Raw genomic sequence first — 17,104 nt, 5'->3', positions numbered from 1 at the left:
GGACCACTCCTCTCATTTTCTTATTTTGTTGTATAGTATATCAATAATCAAAAAGCAACCTAAGATTCCAACCCTTGTACCACTTACTCGCATGTACACACGTTGTCGTGTCGTGCAGAATCATTACATGGACGTTGAATGCATCCTATCCATGTGAGGATCCTGGCAATTTACATGGAAGATGTCGCGTTCGAACATTTGTGCACATTGGCTGGCCTTGCCCTTGCATCCCTGTCAGTCCTGGTTCTGAAATGCGGTGGGGTTGAGGCTGAAATCTAACCCCCGTCCCTCTTCAAACATGTCCGGGTATTCAAGTTATGATGCTTGCAGATGTTCCTCTAGCGGCGCGCAATACCGAGGTTCTTTGTATCACCGTCTTTGTTAGTGCCGTGGCGCGCCGCTTGAGGCCACCGAGTCTCTCCAATTCGGGTCATTCTCTTTGTTGCAGCCGTGCCGAAAACTGGATAGCGCAAATACATGGTACATGGGGGCTCATCTCGAACGCCCTAGCCGTGGCTACCCATGGGCATTCTTTGACATGTTGAGATGTGTGCTTCGTATATGCGTCCTTGTTTACTTTACCACTGCCATGGTAAGGTAGCGGACCATAGCACTGACTATGCCCCTTCATCTTGGTTTTTTTTTCTTTCTCAGAATCAAAGTCTTCCTTTGATCTCACTACAGTATTGAAGACAGACGTGCAGGCCACTCATTTCAAAAGGTTTTACAATTTACAATAATACTTATGAAAATGCGTGGGTCACGGTGCTGGGTGGCTGCATTTCTTCAATTTCTGCTTGTTTCTATTCAACTTCCTACAACATGCTTGGCACACGACAGTGTTCAGCCCGACGTTCAAGTCGTGACGGCATCAGCGATAACACCAGGCCAACCGAGCTCGACGACCACAGCACCAGCACAGACACATACAATTCAAGTTGGTCTAGCAGATCACAAGTTCAGACCCGAGGCAACAGTGGCCAATGTTGGTGATGTAAGCTGGCCTGCTACTCTTGATACCGACCTCTATCCTAACTGTTTTACGTAGACTGTAGAATTTGCCTTTTACCCGCTCAACCACAGCGTTGTTCGCGCCGAATACGGTTTTCCATGCATACCCTATGAGATGACAGGAGCATCTAAAATAGGTTTCTTTTCCAACTTCCATCCCGTCGACACGGTCTTGTCCTTACCACCCACATACCGTATCATCATTAATGATACCGATCCCATCTTCTTCTACTGCTCTGCCCCTGGTAGTTGCATAAACTATGGCATGGTGGGAGCCATTAATCCGAATGCATCAGCGAGTGTACAAGAGCAGCAACAAATGGCAATGGACAGCAAATACATGCTCAACCCAGGCGAGCCCTTTCCAGCTGAAGAAACATCCTGGCCTAGCAACCCATCGAGCAGCACTCCAAATCCAACATCCAGTCCTGTTACAGAAAATACAACCAACACTAAAAGCCGTCTCTCCACCCGCGCCATAATTGCCATGTCCGTCACCAGCGCCAGCATCACCATCCTCGCCGCCCTCCTCTTCTTCTTCTGGGGCCGCACCAAATCCCTAAAAGACGAGATAAAACGCAAAGCCGGTCGTCTATCACCCCGTCCAGACACATCTCCAAGCGGCGAAACACGCATGTTGGAATCTCGAGCCGAACTCGGGACTAGCAGTTCAGCACCCGACAGTAGTAACAACAACGCCCTACATCACCACCAACAATACTACATGCACCAACCCCATCATCCTCACCACCACCACCTCCCCTCTGCATCCCCAGAAACCACAACCCCATACCACCAACAATACCCCTCCTACCCCGCTTCCTTATCCCAAATCCCCCTATACTTCCCTCCTCCACGCGCTCCAACCTCCTCACCAAGTCCAATCCCAACACCACCACCACCTCCACCTCACCCACACATCCACCCCCCATATTCTTTACCTGGGAAATACGACACACAAACCCCGCCACCCCACCATCCCGCTTACACCCCTGTTGAATACTACACTCCTCCTCCTCCTCCTCTTCCTCCTACTCAGCAGCAGCAGCAACAGCAGCAGCAGCAGGTACAAATAAGACACGAATTAGGTCCCACAGGCGATGCTGCTGATGCTATCACGCCGGTTGAACGAGAGGTGGGACAGAAGAGTGAGCTTGGGGGGGAGACTCGGAGGGTTGCTGGTGCTGAGGGAGAAGGAAGAGAGAAGGTGCCGGGGTATTTTGATGCGGTGTTTGAGAGGAGGAGGGGAGGGAGGTGATGGGTAACACGGGGGGGGAGGTTCTTTTCATATAGGATGATATTTTGGGGGGTTTTGTCGTTACGTAGATTTGGGGTGTGTGTGTGTGTGGAATATGTGAATGTAATACCCAATTTTTCTTCTTCTTAGATTCTTCGATTCTTCGATTTTGTAATTTTTATTTGGCGGTTTTTATGGGTAGAAAGGTGTGGCTTAGAAGAGGGGGGGGGGCTTTCTTTAGATGATAAATGACAGATGAAGTGTTAAGAGGGGGAAAAAACATACATTACTAGTTACTAGATATTTCCACTCAAATGTCCGCACGTGTTTTGATTTGTTTTTTACTCCTTGTTGGGAGTGGCTTGATGTATTGTATTGTGTTGTATGTATCTTGCGAGAAATGGAGAAAGCGGATCCAAGCGTGCTCATTCCCCCACCAAGTTCCATCAAGACAGTCGGGAAAATACTCAAGGGCAACAAAACAGGACCGTCAGTCCTGGTCAACAATGCTATTTCGCTTTGATCTAGCAATCATCTGCTTACAACACCGTCCCAACCAGCCTCATTTGCACATTGCAACAATGGAAAATAAATACTCGAGCTCGCTCTCGCTTCGCGGCGAAGAAAAATGTATCCTGCCTTTTGTTCTTTTTTGTAGTATATAAGTCCCCTTTCCTGTTCCTTTCCACATATCATATTTGAATCAAAACTTCACTCACTACCCTCCGTCACCCTTCAATGACATCAAATCAATGAGTTCAACAGCAACAACACCAAAAAAAAAGAATAAGACCCCGAGACCGAACACTTCAAGTCGTCTGGATAAAGAAAAGAGTAGATAAGAGAAAGAAAAAAAAAGGGTAGGAAGAAAAATCATTCGACTTATAATCATTACATATTTTTACACTCCGAAAAAAAAGGAGAAGGAGAAACCACGCGAGTCGCCCGGCGGCCCGTAAAAACTGGTTGCAAAACAAGAGCGGGGGTATCGTGAATCATGTCGCTCATATCGAAGTAGAAGTAGCCGCAATAGTAGGTGCAACGGATACCTCGGTAGGCTTCGGCTCCTCTGCTACGGGTGCCAGGACAGGTTCCACGACCTTGGGCGGTGGAGAGTTTGTGTTTGGAAGACTGGCTGTCGATAGCGTTGGAGAGCTTGTGGATTGCGATGTAGTCAGTGGCGGCGTGGCATTTGAACCGGTCGACTGTGTCTGAGCCAACTTGGTCTTGCGGTTGCGATTGGTGTAGTCACTTAGACTGAGCTTTTTGCGTGCTGGTGTTGCCTTGACGGCACTGTTAACAGCAGGAGAGAAGGGCGACGCAATCGTTGATGCGGCTGGAGAGGGTGCAGCGGCACTATCGGTCACGGGCGCAGAGCTCGATACAGAAGTGGTGGGGGTATTGTTAACTGCGCTGGCCGAATCCTGCTTTACAGGAGTTTCGACTTCCATATCAGCGGATTGAGGCGGGAATTCTGCTGTAGACTTTGGTGATGGTTCGGTTGGTATTGAGGCCGACCACGGCGGGGCAGATGGTTGGTTAGGTGGACAAGAGGTTTCGCGCGGAGTCTGTGGTCTAGGTGCGTCAGGCAACTCCTCGGTCTTTGGTTCTGGAGACTTGGGAGCAGCGACTTCAGCATCCGTCATCTCAACATCTACAGTAGGCTCAGGCGAGGGCTCCTTGGCGGGAGTGAGTTCCTTGTGCTGCCTCGTGTCAGGTACAGGCTCGGTTGATGTATCCATTACAGAAGGCTCCTCGAGCGGTGGTGACGGTGGCAGTGGAGAGGGCTTGTTTGAAGAAACGTCTTTCAGAGCCGGGGATCGGACTTCCATCTTCACAGATGCCGACCGCATTCGTTCGCGTTGCAGCTTATCCTCTTGGGCTTGCTGTAAAAGTTTGCGCTTGAATGACATTGGAGGCTTCAACTGGCGCGGCTTGGTGCAAGCTGGTAGCTTTGCATCATCATCCTGTGCCGTTTGCGTCGATGCATCCACATAGACGGGCTTCGGTCTGGCCGGTGCACGCCCGTTTGTCTTTATAGAACTTCCTGAAGTCTTGCGGGCCACACCGTGGCTGTGTTCCCGATGACGAGCTGACGGTGAAGGCTCGGGGTTTCCGGAGCGTCTCTGTTGCTTAGAATTAGAAAGACCCAGTAGACAATGTGGGGGAGACTTCTTACAGAAGATGAGAGGTTCGGTGTGTTGAGGTTAGATCCAGCGCTAGTGCGTTTCCTCTTTCCCTTGTGCTCGTCGTGATCGAGCTTCTGGAACAAGAGCTCCTGATGCTGGATCTTCCTCTTCTCACGCTCCGATAGTTTGAGTTCGCCGTCGAGGGAAACATGGGTCGCTGGTGTAATATCGCGACTGCTTGATTTGTGGGAGCCAGAAGTAGAGCGGGCGTCCATTTGGTCGTCGTCCACAATGTCGCGGTTGGCCAATTCGCTGCCTGCGCGGCTGTTGGTTGCATGGCCGGTGCTTGTAGGGGATGTTTGAGATTTCTTCATCTTCTTGCCTTTGGTCTTTGCTGACTCTGTGACGGGATTGTTGCGACGGGCTCGCTCCAAAAGGCACTCGTTGCCGTTGGAAATGTCACAAGCACAGCCGCCAAAGTTTGCGAGGACACACGACACCCAAGGCTGGATCTTCCGGAAGCCCTCCTTGGCGCCGTTGGTGACAACCTTGGCTAGTTGCTTTTGTACTTCGGAGTCAATGTCCCAGCCAACGGTGAGCTCTTCTCCAGGACTGATTTCGCGAGTTGCCAGGAAGCTAAAGTGGTAGTCGTTGCTCGAGTCAATCAAAATCTTCATGGACATGTTGGGGTTACAGCTCCTTCTGGCGTATCGGAGTATGTTGCCTTCGCGCCGCGTGTCAATGTAGATGGGTAGGTGGGGAGGGAAAAAGACAAATGGTTCGGGATGTCGCAGGAGATCCCATCGATTTGAGGGATCTGAATAGTAGTCGGTTTTGCGGCCGATGAGACCCTTGAGCTCGCCAACGTAACCTCCGTCAGGGACTGGTGTCTCGGCTGTAATAAAGTGCCACTGAGGGTGAAGGCCATGCGCTAGTATAGCCGAGTCGACGTCTGTCTGTTTCACGATTTCTGGCGCAGTTTTGGTTTCGAGATCCTGTATGGTGCTGTCAATGCGTGAAAAAATGTCTTGTGGCTTCTTGCCTCCGCTTGCCTCTGCAAGCGCTTCTGGGTCTTGAAGCCACATGGCAATGTCGTTGGCAACATCGATGCGCGTATACGAGTTGGACTCTGCAGAAGGCGGCTCGGGCTGACGGTAGAGATGCATAAACTCGTACGAGTAATCCTCTACGGGACCGTCGGGATTCGACGGTGACTTTACGGGACTGTGGCCGTTGACCAGAATAGACGCGCCTCGCTTGCGTGATGTGGGCGCAAGAGCTGGTGCTTGGCTGACGACGCTCATAGAAGCAGAAGAGCGATGGTTGGTCTTGGGCCGCTTGTTTGGAGGAGGCTGATCTCGTGGGCTTCCGCTCTTGCGGTCAGGGGGGTAGTATAGGTCGCCGTTGGTTTGCGTGGGCCAGGCATTGGCCTGCATTGGCACGAGGGAGTCCTTTGGGCGCTTCTTGGGGTTCTTTGCAGACGCCTTTGGCCGGCCTTTGCGCTCGCCAATGTTGTGCATCTCTCGTCGGATGCGTTGCTTCTCCGAGGCGCTCTTTGCGTCGACCAGGCGCGGCAGGCAGTCTGCGCATTCGTGCACGTCGGGCACATGCTGTGCAGACTCGTAGTAGCACACAATGTGCTGCCACGTGTCGCACTTCTCGCACAGCACCGTGTTGCCATCGTCGTCGGCGTAGCCGCAGATGCACTTGATTGTGGACGATTCTTCCTCTTCAACGACGCCGTCTAGGGGTGGAGAAGCTTGGGCAAAGACGGGTGGTGGAGGACCAGCGTAAAGGGCGAGGGGAGCCGGCTGAGGATCAGCATACGCCTGAACCGCCGAGACGTCTGTCATAATCTGGCAGGCAGGCACGGTACTGAGGAGTGGTGTTTGTGTAGTGGGTTGCTCAAGATGTGTGTTGTGGGGATCGCATGACGCCCAGGACGCGGACAGGGAGAGCAGAGCTACCAACGGCAGCTCGAGACGGAACGAGTGAGCAGCACCAAGGACAAAGCTGGGAGTAGAAGGATTTCCAGGCGCTTATGGAGCAGATGCAGCCAAGGGAAAGAGGGCTGCGTGTCCAGTTGCAGCGCGAGCTGGCAAGCTAGAAGGCGACAACACGGGCTCGGAGACGTCAGTGGCAAGGCGATATCTCGCGGATATCATGAAGAGAGGGTATTGAGACGTTTTACGAGACGTGATGGGGTGCGCCGGTGGCCAGGCAGTGTGGTGAGGATGCGAGGCTCGAGGCGGCGTCGGAGGGAGCAGTCGGCTGGGAGGGGGGGAGAGAGGAGACAGCGGCACCAGAGGAGAGGGCGCGCGCACTCGTGGCCGTCGAGGCGGATGGCGACAGCGGCTGCGACGTTAGCAGAGCAGATGGAGGGCAGGCTGGCTGGGGCAACGGGGGCGTGGTGCGGTATGGGAGTCAGAATGGCAGTGGAGAATCGAGCGTGCGAATGTCGTGAGAGAATGAATGGCCCCGACGCTGGCGAGCGAGACGGGCTTAGCGCAGGTGGTCTGTGCGCGGTGCCCAAGGACAAGGCCAGGAGGGAGCTGGGAGGGCTAGAGGGCATTAGTCACCGAGGGGTTGCAGGAAGCGCGGTCTCAAGATATCAGCATGTGGCTGGCGTGGCCGTGGCGGCGGCCGCCGTCCCCGAGCCACAACGCGGGCAGAGTGGAGGCGAGGGCCGTCGGGGGCTCTGGGGCGACATGTTGCATCGAGGACAGGATATGCACGCATCAAAAGAGAGAGAGGGTGGATGATACGGCTGATATGGGACGAGCAGGAAATGCGGTAGGCCTGGGGGGGGTCGACGTTTGGGCGTGGATGTGACGAGAAGAAACGGCAGCAGCGGATTCCGTGGAGCAGGCAGCACAGGGTCCAGTAGCCAATCAGCGGCGTCGCTATGGCTGGATGGCCGGGGTCTGTTTGCTTTGGCGCGCAGATCGAGTTCGCCTGCAGTCCGAGCGTTGGCTGGCTGGCTGCGGTGACGGAGCCCTCCCTGTGCCTTTCCCTCTCCCTCTCTCTCCCTCTCTCCCTCTCTCCCTCCCTCTCTCTCTCACACCCCCGTCTCTCTTCCCGCGCCGCCCTCTGGCCTGCGCGCCCAACCACCAGCTGGATATAGCCGTGCGCGTGCATGCATGCGCCGATGCATCGTGTCCATGTGCAAATGTGCGCGATGCCGCTGTTCACCCGGGCAGGCGACGCGAGCCAGAGAGGCGGCGAATCGTAAACAGGGACAGGGCGCGCGCTGCTGAAACACTGCGCCGCCACCCAAACGTCATTGCCAACGGCCTGCAGCAGCTGGGCCACCTGCCATACCGTAGTAGTTAGCATATGTACCCATTGATGCTACTTATATCACACGCCAGCCCACGTCCGTCTCTTGCTTTGTTTTGCGCCCACGGGCCCTTGCGACCCAAGCATCCCCCCGAACAACGACTGCCTGGCCATCGTCGTCGTCCTAGTCCGCCCTGCCCTCTCTCGCCTTGCCTCCACAATGACCCTGACGGGGTTTGTCCGTCGGCCGGCCTTGTCGGTCGCGCCTGCCCGTTTCCCTGCCACCGCCTTCCAATGAGCTCCTTCTCTCTTCCCGCTTTCTACAACTATACCATATCGCCACTCGACTTCTTCCTCGACTAATTAATTTTCCTTCACCCGTGCCGTCCAACGGAAGACGCTGGCCGTGACATACTCAACATGCTAGACCGTGGGCTAATGTATAAAATGCTGCATCATGGACCTGTCAATGTCAACAGAGTCGCCTTCCGTTTTCATCATGGCTGCGCTTTTGGGCCTCCTCTCCGTCTTCCATCTGCTCCTCTCTGCTGGCGCATCTGGCATACCCAGCCCTCAATCACTTGCATCTGATTTGTCCATCATCACTCACAATGACCTCTACGGCCAGGCTTCCAGCAGAAGGGCCGCAAGCATCTTGCTAACCACCCCTTATACCTATTCTGCCGCCCGTTCCCAATGCGCTGCTCTCGACACCACCCTCTGGAACCCCCGCAGCCATGCCCAAGACTCGGCCTATCTCGAATACCTCAGTTATGCAAAACTCGCTGGTCCTGACTGTCTCCTCTGGGTCGACGGCAACTCCACCTCACAGTGCACAGCAATATCTACTCGTGGCCAATTGGAGCACCACCCATGTGACAAGCACTTGCCTGTTTTGTGCTCAACCGCCGCTGCTTCCACTTCCCTACCCCGCATTGCCGTCACAACTAACAATGCTACCATGATAGGCCGTCGGGATGACTCTTCCCCGTCCTTTCGTTTCTTGGGCATCAAGTATGGCGCTGTTCCAGCCCGCTTTACCCACTCCAAATACTTACCCCCTACGCCTGGTTCAAACACGACGGCACTCGACTATGCCCCCATATGTATGCAGGTTTCGTCTGACTCTCCAGACCCAAACGTCTATGCCGAAGACTGCTTCTTCCTCAACATATGGACCCCATATCTCCCCAACCCTGTAAACAAAGCTCCAAAGCTCAAGGCCGTCATGGTCTGGTTGCATGGCGGCGGTTTCCTCACTGGAACAGCAAGTGATCCTACCTATGACGGCTCGGCCCTGGCATCTCGAGGAGACGTTGTCGTCGTGTCCGTCGACTATCGCCTGTCCACCCTTGGCGGTCTTGCCCTAAGCAATACTTCACTGACAGGAAATTATGGTCTCGGCGACGTGATTACCGCCTTGGACTGGGTTCGTGCTCATATTGGTGACTTTGGCGGCGACAAAGACAGAATTACCGTCTTCGGACAGAGTGCAGGAGCATCTCTGGTAAGAGCCTTGCTGGCATCACCACGGGCACAAGGCAAGTTTGCACGCTCAATTATGATGAGCAACCCTCAAGGCATGAGCTACTCGTCAGCCTTTTCAAACTACTTGACTATTGCAGAAGAAACCAAACGTACCCAGGGTGTCGTCGCTGAAATGGGGTGTGGGCAGCTCCAGGGTGAGGACATGGTCCAATGCCTACGCAAGGTGGATCCATGGGCATTGATCAATGCTAAAAACATTGCTGGGTCAGTAAATTCTCTCGTCACAGTGTTCCACGGAGAGTACCTGCATCAACAGCAAGCTAACAGTCTCCCAGCTTCCCAGTCATTGATGGTAAATTGTTAACAAACTCCCTCCTTCTTGGCCCAACAGCACCCAAACTAAAACAACCCGTCATGATGGGCATCATGCACGACGATGGCTCGTCGTTTACGTCCTATCCAACCTCCTCCAACCTCTCTGACGTCCTCTCTTCTCAAGGTTACCCTGCTTCCACCATTCTTGCCTCAAACACCTTTCCCCTTCCAGATATCGCCAACAGTACGCTTGCCATTTTCAACCTCACCACAAGGGTAGCCACGGACGCCCAGTTGAGATGTTTGGGGCAAAGTACTGCCTACACCGGAGCCGCAAACCGCATCTTCGATAAAGTCTACGCCTACGAATTCGATAGATCCTTCCAGCTTAAAGGGTGGAGTCCCAATCCCCCAGCTTGCGAAGCTCTCATCACACCAGATCACCCGTTTGGCGACCCAAATCTACCGTGTAAGTTACCATACTCTCGAAGAGAAAACAAAACTACACATCAGGTTTCAAACAGGGGATACCCCAGCTCACCAATTTTCAAATGCAGACTACAAATGCCACTCGGGCGAGCTAACCACCGTCTTCGGCACCGTCGTCCCACAAGGCAGACCCCTCCGCGACGACTATGACATTCCCTTTTCCCAACTCGTCCTCGATTCCTGGACTGCTTTCGCCCGAACGGGCAATCCCAACCCCGATCCTGCCTTCTTGAAAACTAGGGGTTTCACGAATACTACGGTCATGCTGGAGGTGCAGGGAACTTGGGGTCCGGTTGATGTCAAGAATCCAATGTTGAAAGCACTAGATGTAGGGAAGAAGGGTGGTATGACGGGTTTTAGAGAAGAGGCGCAGTGCAAGGCTTTAGGGTTCGGGTTGGAGTATTACAACAAGTAGGTGTGGTTGGGGATTTGCAGTTGTAGACTTTTTACATATTCTTGGTTTCTTCCTCCCTTGTCCAACTTGGGCAAATGGTAAGAACGCAATTAGGGAGACTTTTTTTATTTCTCACTTCTCAACTCGATTTCGTCACGTTGAACTTCTATTCAAAATCTGAACGTTATTTTTAAACCATCATCCCTTCATCATTAATACATACATACATACGGCTTCTTGCTCTAAAAAAAAGTTTCTATAATATACCCTCCCCTTCCATCATTCAATCATTTGGCATTCAGACAAAGAAAGACTCGGAATCGACAAACATCAAAACCTCGTCCATCCCTCTCTCTCTCTCTCTCTCTCTCTCTCTCTCTCTCTCTCTCTTCTTCTCATTTCTTTTCCAATTCGCTTCGCTTCAACTCTGCGTTCAGAAAGCAAGAAAACAAAAAAAACGAAGACAAGACAAGACAAGACAAGAGAAGAAAAAGAAAGACCAAGATAAACACATACAAACGTTTTTGGTATAAAGCAAAAAAAAGGGTCTAGCAATTCCTCCTACACCCTCTTTCTCTCTTTCTCTCTCTTCAACATTGCGCATGCTTTGCATTCCCCCCCCCCTTTTTTTTTTCTCTCTTCCCCAATCATGACTTTTCTTTTTGTTTTCCATCCCACATTTTTGCATTCTCCCCTCCCCCCTCCATATCCCCCAGCCTTTACGGCTAAAAGGGAATAGAGAAGGAATTAAAAAGAAAGAGGGATTGAGAAGAAAAGAAGAAGATGGACAGAGCGGAATCCGTCATACATGTTTGTTGTTCCATGCCTTTTGCCTTTGCCATGAATTTGCTTTGGATTGCCCTTTTCTCCTTTGCCTTTCATAAGTTTTGTCGTCGTGGAATTCTACCTTCCAAATCCTGTCCTTCCTCCAAATAATAACCCCCCTCCCCCCATTACAGTTTCTCCTCCATCTCTCTCCCGTTTCAAACGAGAGACAGACAACAGAAAAAAAAACACCCCCTCCCAAGGGGTGGACAAAACCATGGTAGGATATGGTGAAAGAGGACAAATGACAAAACTCACTCAAGGCTTAGAGAAAAGGCTTCCTACAACTGTTCCTCTTGAACCTTTGTTACTTCTTCCCAGAGCTGCTTGGCATTTTCCGCCTTCATCTGTTTGCGCACATCCATGTTAGTTATTGCACAAGAAAAAAAGCAAGTAGGATCGCCATAGGAAAAGAAAGAAGGAAAGGAAAAAAGGGTCCTTACCCTGAGCAGGTGCATCTCCAGCTCGCCATCTTGATTGGGCGAGTTGAAGAGCAGGCGTCCATCCTTTGGCTTTTCGCCCTGCGCGTCGCCTCCAAATACCATTTTGCGCGTAACGGCCGCGTTGAGAAGTAGACGGTGGGTACCTTCTGCGCGGAGCACGAACCGGGCTTTCTTGGGCTCATCCACTGTGATGTTGAACTTGAACGTTCCCACACCACGCTCCTTCCATGCTCGGTTCGATCCTTCGCCAGCCATGAGGTACAGCTTTGCGCGACCGGTCCAGATGGTTTGCTCGCCCTCTTCTCCAGTCTCGGGTGCTTTTTCAAAGTTAGCTTCCTCATTGACAGTAGACAAGCAGAAACTCACGGTGTTGCGAAAGAAGAGGCTGGCTCGATTGCCGTTGCCGCTCCTCTTTCTCAGTACCCTTTTCTGGGTCTTCGTCATCGCCGTCCTCGTCTTCGGAAGATTCATCATCTGCTGCTGCTCCAAAAGGTTTCTCCTTCTCTTTCAAGCCCTTGATTTCCAAGTTGCCTCCAGGTGCTGCAAAGGATCCGATTGTCTTGACACCACCCAGACCTCCAAATCCACCACCTAGCGACCCGCCAAAGGAACTTCCGCCAAAGGAAGATGTACCAGAGCCACCAAGCGCTCCAAATCCGCCACCACCACCCAGCGTTGATGGGGCTGCGCTTCCAGCAAACGAGGATAATTTGTTACCACTTGCTGCGCCAAAGGGCGAACTAGTGCTAGGTTTGGACCCACCAAGTCCACCAAGTCCACCAAACGGAGACGTAGTCGAGGCTGCAAAGCCACCAAAACCAGAAGCCTTGAACTTGTCATCAGATGTTTGCGGTAGCGAGTCGGGCTTATCCGAGGTCTTTGCTTGCTGGGGTTTGGCTGCCATGGCAGCGAAAGGCGATGATGCAGAAGTGTTGGCGAATCCGCTCCCCGGTGGAATCTAATATCAATGTCAATTTCGCTTTCATCAAGAAGAGACGCATATCGACTAATTTACCTTGGTCTTTGACTCTGTATCTGTGATACTCTGGGTTCTTTCCTTGTCTCGCAGCCGCTTAGAATCACGCTCCTCGCTAAGAGCCGTGTCGCCATTTGCTGCTCCGATTTCGGTGCCTTTGGTGGTATCTTCAGTGTCGTTCTCGGCTTCCTCACGCGATCGCTTGTTCTTTGGGCTTGTGTTGGAACCAGATCTCTTTTCAGTCGTAGCTGTCGCAGTCGTGGTCGATGCGCTCTTGCTGGGCGACGTCATATGCTCGTCTGTGTCGCTTTCCTTGATACTCGAGATGGCGTTGCCGGCAGGCTTGGCAGGTATACCAGCCTCTAGATCCTTTGTAATATCCCTCGATCTCTTGCGCGCATGGCGCTCAATCTTCTTTTCCGGCTGCTTGTCGGCATCGACATCGTCCTCAAAGTCTTCGCGGCTGCGCTTTCGCCGTAACCGTCCGCGCTCGCTATCTGATCCTGAGACGCTCTGGTCGCCGGGTTTGGTGATGCCGTTGGTCGCGTCCTTTGTAGCTTGGTCGGTGTCGGAAACAGGGTTCGATGTGGGCGGCGCATTGATCTGGGTGTCTTTGAGCTTCTCCCTCACATTCTTGCCCTCGCTATCGCTGCTCTTGTCGCTCCGTGCAGGAGATGTTGGTGCCGTGCCTGTAATGTCTTTGGTTGCGGGGGCCGGGGTGACGGCTGCAGCAGCTTCGTGCTGTGTCTCCGGTGTGTCGGCCATGGTATATGTAGGCTGCTACTAGAGGCTTCAGGGAGGGGCTGATGTATGCGCTGCGGAGCAAGAATAGTCGGGTTCAAGGATGGCGTAGACGGTGGTTCGGAGACCGAGAGTGCGGCCTTGTAGGCTTGGTGTAGCTGGGATTGGGTAAATAGGAAGAATGGCAAGTGCAGGGTAGTAAGGGAGTGGTCAAGTTGCGGTGGCCAGGTGCGACAGTCGCGCAGGTGATGCTCTGGCACGGCTAGCGGCGAGCTGAAGGTCAGACAATGGGATGTGGCAGGTCTTACCCGACAGTGTCAACAAGGACAGAAGGGGGGCAAAAGGCCCTGGGAATGGAAATGGGAATGTCCTGCCGTGGCTTGCTTTGTTCCAGCGGAGGGAAGTCGGTCGTCGATCGAGTGGTCTAGTAGTTGTAGTGGAGTCGGTCAAAGCGCCGCGTCCCAAATTTCCACTGCAATGCGCCGGTGCAGCGGTGACTGAGAAATGCCAGGGCCAGTCCCAAACGCGTCTTCTGCAGTGAGAGGTGGGTGGTGAACAGTGAACCCACGCTCTGTGTGCTGAGTGATTCGCCGAGGAGCAGAGGATTGGCGCTTCTGCCCGTCGTGGTCGAGTGCGTTGTCGCTGCAAAGACCAATGACGAAGTGGGGAAGGCGACCTGCCTAAACACAGGCGCGGGTCGCTGCAACTCGTGCGTATTGGGCTGTTTTTGGTGCATGCACGTCAGACCTGCAGCATCATGAAGGCGTGTCAAAGGCGCTCTAGTATGGAGCGCTGCGAATAGCTCAAGTGAATTTACATATGTGAACATGCTCAGGGCCGAATCGGCGCCATCTCATCAAGCTTGCCCTGAACGCCCGGGGCCGTGTCATGCATCCCCTACCAAATAGTAGCACACTACTTTTACACCAAACCCATAGTAGCCCATTCCACTCTAGCTGATGAAGCAAAGACAGCCCAGCGCAACGTAAAATACAAACAAAGGGTATACTGCAATCCCGACTCGGTTCCTCACTACTCCAGATCCGCCCATGATGCTCACCCCAGCTGCCAGTGACCATGCAATCAGAACTATGTAGACAGGTATGCGCACTATGACGGGTATACCGACAGCGCTGAGCACCGAGGCAATGACAAGCGGGAACAGAGTATAGCCAATAATCGAGATGGACTGGAAGAAGGCGCTGTAGTAGCATTAGCATCTGTCTCGTGAATGCGTGAGAACCATGTACGAACATGTTGCCGCCCAGTAACTTGATCTGTAGCGTCACTACAGCCTCTCCAATCCACACCATGGCAAAGACGCCTGAGAAGACAAGGTCTTTTTGGTCGCCCTTGGCCCCCCAGGACAGAAACAAGCTCAGCAGTAAGCAGAAGATGAGCGGTCCCCAAAGGTCCCAGTCTCTTAGTCCCTCACTCATGCCGCCCTGGAGAATGATATCGGCATCTGGCCATCTCCCTGCAATGTTCCTGAGACGACCGCCGACACCGTCTGCTTCACCGCGCTCTGCGGCCCCAATGCCTCCACCGCGCTGCATCATGCCGCCCAGCAGGTACTTGGGGTACAGCACCTGCTTCATCTTCTCCCAAATCGCAAAAATGTCTCTCGAAAGCGTCTCCCATACTGTCTCGTCAATGGTGTTTGTTGGCGCGCGGCGGTCTTCGCCCGGAATGCTCGACGTCAAGTAAGACTGTGTCTGAGCAGCGTTGCGTTGGATGTTCCCCGTCAGCGGCGCGCGGTCCGACGTGCCTTGCAGAGGGTCATCGAGGTCATCGAGGGTAGCTGGTGATGGTTAGCTTGCCGTCGACGGTTGCCTCGTGTATGTACATGTGGAAGGGTGGGTAGTAGGCTGCTGCTGCTGCTGCATGCGACGCACCATCGTCCGGGTCAATCAAGTCACGCTCCACTGCATCATCATCGTAGGGATTGGCGCTCGTTGCGGAACTGGGCATCATTGCCGCCATGTTTCGGTGAAAAAACCCTGCGTTGACAGGTTGCGGGCTGCTTCTCCAATCGGGCAGGTATCGTGGGTTGATGGAGAGGCTCTGCTGTCCTTAACCTCTACGCGCAAGCTCCCGGAGGTGTCGTGGAGGGTGTGCTACCGCTTCAGGTTAGTATTCCGCCGGCAGGGAAAGCTTGACCCTGTTAGCGTGCACCGCTTGACTTACAGCCTGCAGCCCGCCCATGCTGCATTCTCGCTGTCTCGTGCTCTCTCGCTATATATATGTACTTCTGTAAATCCTGAAAAGCCGCCTCTGTTCACCCCTCCATCTGCACCGGGAAAATAGCGACAACATGACTGACCCCGTCTTGAACGACATCTCCCACAGGCGCTTCAATCTGTTGCGAGGAAGTTGGATATTAGTTTCTCCACACCGGACAAAGCGCCCATGGCAGTAAGCACAGTCGTACAAGCATCTGTCGCATAGACGTCTAATTTCTCCGTAGAGGCATGCAAGAGTCGCCCTCGAAGACAACACTCCCCGATTATGACCCAAAGGTAGTCCAGCACTCGAGCAAAGTCCCATACATGACTACACTACTAACTCTAACCAGTGCTATCTATGTCCGTCAAATACACGGGCTAATGGCGAGCACAACCCCAAGTTTGAGAGCACCTTTGTTTTTGTCAACGACTACAGTGCCGTCATGGAAGAGCAGCAAGAGTATCGCCCAGACTCCAAAGATGGTTCCCTTGCTTCCCGCCTGCTCCGCGCTGAAGCCGTGACTGGAAAATGCTACGTCATATGTTTCTCCCCATCCCACAACCTCACTCTGGCCGACATGTCACCCGCTCAGATTGTTCCAATTATAGAAACCTGGACGAACATTTATGTTGCCCATCTGGATTCAAAATCACCGCTGGCTAAGCTTGCTTCGGCAATCAATATTCCACCGCTATCACAGGGCCCTCTTACCCCACCAAGCGCGCAGTACCGGTACATGCAAATCTTCGAGAACAAGGGTACGGCAATGGGCTGCTCTAACCCCCATCCTCATGGCCAAATCTGGACAACCACTTCACTTCCTGAAGAGCCCGCGACCGAACTTGTGCAGCTGAGCAAGTATCGTAAAGAAAATGGCGGTTCTCACATGTTGGTGGACTACGCTGAGTTAGAATCGAAAGAGAAGGCACGCACAGTGTTTGAGAACGAAAGCTTCTGGGCCGGTGTTCCGTACTGGGCCGTCTGGCCGTTTGAAATTATGATTGTCTCGAAGCAGCACAAGCGATCGCTCGTGGATTTCACAAAAGAAGAGCGTGCACAACTAGCAGAGGCTATTGCGGAAATTACAAGGCGTTATGATAATCTCTTTGAGACGCAGTTCCCGTACAGTAAGTCTGCAAACTTTGTTTTTATAAATAGACGTGGCTAACGAATACAGGCATGGGACTGCATCAGGCTCCTCTCACGGGCACAGCCGATGAGATTGAATGCAGCCATTTCCACATTCATTTCTATCCACCACTATTGCGAAGCGCCACAGTCCGCAAGTTCCAAGTCGGTTACGAGATGATGGCCGAGCCTCAGCGTGACATCACGCCTGAGCAAGCAGCAGAGCGCCTGAGGAGTTGTGATGGCGAGCTTTACCGGAAGAAGCTCGAGGCATCACCCGTAACTAACGGTGTGAATGGCGTAAATGGCGTCAATGGCGTAAACGGTGTGAACGGTGTGAACGGCACCCATTAGAGCGCTTACCCGAAGCATGCTCCTAATACCCAGTTTTCTGACTTTTTTGCGCGCCCAACAACTGCTTGT

General features: G+C 53.0%; 8 protein-coding genes across 8 annotated transcripts; 4 read left to right on the top strand and 4 right to left on the bottom strand.

Annotated features, from left to right (window-relative positions):
- Nucleotides 1-751: 751 nt before the first annotated feature.
- Nucleotides 752-2,269, top strand: COCVIDRAFT_92856 (hypothetical protein; the record flags this gene model as incomplete). The annotated part of the gene is made up of 3 exons (XM_014703646.1): nt 752-994; nt 1,049-1,601; nt 2,145-2,269. The coding sequence occupies 3 exons, from the start codon at nt 752-754 to the stop codon at nt 2,267-2,269; spliced, it is 921 nt and encodes a 306-aa protein (XP_014559132.1).
- Nucleotides 2,270-3,252: 983 nt separating this feature from the next.
- On the bottom strand, nt 3,253-6,230 carry COCVIDRAFT_92745 (hypothetical protein; the record flags this gene model as incomplete). Its single annotated transcript, XM_014703645.1, has 2 exons — nt 3,253-4,374; nt 4,428-6,230. 2 exons carry the CDS (start codon nt 6,228-6,230, stop codon nt 3,253-3,255), a joined length of 2,925 nt encoding a protein of 974 aa, XP_014559131.1.
- A 576-nt stretch (nt 6,231-6,806) lies between these two features.
- On the top strand, nt 6,807-7,139 carry COCVIDRAFT_13955 (hypothetical protein; the record flags this gene model as incomplete). Its single annotated transcript, XM_014703548.1, has 1 exon — nt 6,807-7,139. The coding sequence occupies one exon, from the start codon at nt 6,807-6,809 to the stop codon at nt 7,137-7,139; it is 333 nt and encodes a 110-aa protein (XP_014559034.1).
- A 1,016-nt stretch (nt 7,140-8,155) lies between these two features.
- COCVIDRAFT_35672 (hypothetical protein) lies at nt 8,156-10,363 on the top strand (the record flags this gene model as incomplete). Its single annotated transcript, XM_014703644.1, has 3 exons — nt 8,156-9,408; nt 9,480-9,928; nt 10,017-10,363. The coding sequence occupies 3 exons, from the start codon at nt 8,156-8,158 to the stop codon at nt 10,361-10,363; spliced, it is 2,049 nt and encodes a 682-aa protein (XP_014559130.1).
- A 1,085-nt stretch (nt 10,364-11,448) lies between these two features.
- Nucleotides 11,449-13,351, bottom strand: COCVIDRAFT_35671 (hypothetical protein; the record flags this gene model as incomplete). Its single annotated transcript, XM_014703643.1, has 4 exons — nt 11,449-11,514; nt 11,611-11,927; nt 11,977-12,568; nt 12,626-13,351. 4 exons carry the CDS (start codon nt 13,349-13,351, stop codon nt 11,449-11,451), a joined length of 1,701 nt encoding a protein of 566 aa, XP_014559129.1.
- A 186-nt stretch (nt 13,352-13,537) lies between these two features.
- Nucleotides 13,538-13,687, bottom strand: COCVIDRAFT_92892 (hypothetical protein; the record flags this gene model as incomplete). Its single annotated transcript, XM_014703642.1, has 1 exon — nt 13,538-13,687. A coding segment is annotated over one exon (150 nt), but the record flags the coding sequence as incomplete, so codon positions are not given.
- Nucleotides 13,688-14,279: 592 nt separating this feature from the next.
- Nucleotides 14,280-15,301, bottom strand: COCVIDRAFT_35670 (hypothetical protein; the record flags this gene model as incomplete). The annotated part of the gene is made up of 3 exons (XM_014703641.1): nt 14,280-14,529; nt 14,582-15,128; nt 15,223-15,301. 3 exons carry the CDS (start codon nt 15,299-15,301, stop codon nt 14,280-14,282), a joined length of 876 nt encoding a protein of 291 aa, XP_014559127.1.
- A 340-nt stretch (nt 15,302-15,641) lies between these two features.
- COCVIDRAFT_13951 (hypothetical protein) lies at nt 15,642-17,035 on the top strand (the record flags this gene model as incomplete). The annotated part of the gene is made up of 4 exons (XM_014703547.1): nt 15,642-15,742; nt 15,795-15,846; nt 15,903-16,680; nt 16,731-17,035. The coding sequence occupies 4 exons, from the start codon at nt 15,642-15,644 to the stop codon at nt 17,033-17,035; spliced, it is 1,236 nt and encodes a 411-aa protein (XP_014559033.1).
- Nucleotides 17,036-17,104: the final 69 nt, after the last annotated feature.

Source organism: Bipolaris victoriae (assembly GCF_000527765.1).
Source record: "Bipolaris victoriae FI3 unplaced genomic scaffold scaffold_21, whole genome shotgun sequence".
NCBI lineage: Eukaryota > Fungi > Ascomycota > Dothideomycetes > Pleosporales > Pleosporaceae > Bipolaris > Bipolaris victoriae.
This window is presented reverse-complemented; position numbering and strand designations above follow the sequence as displayed.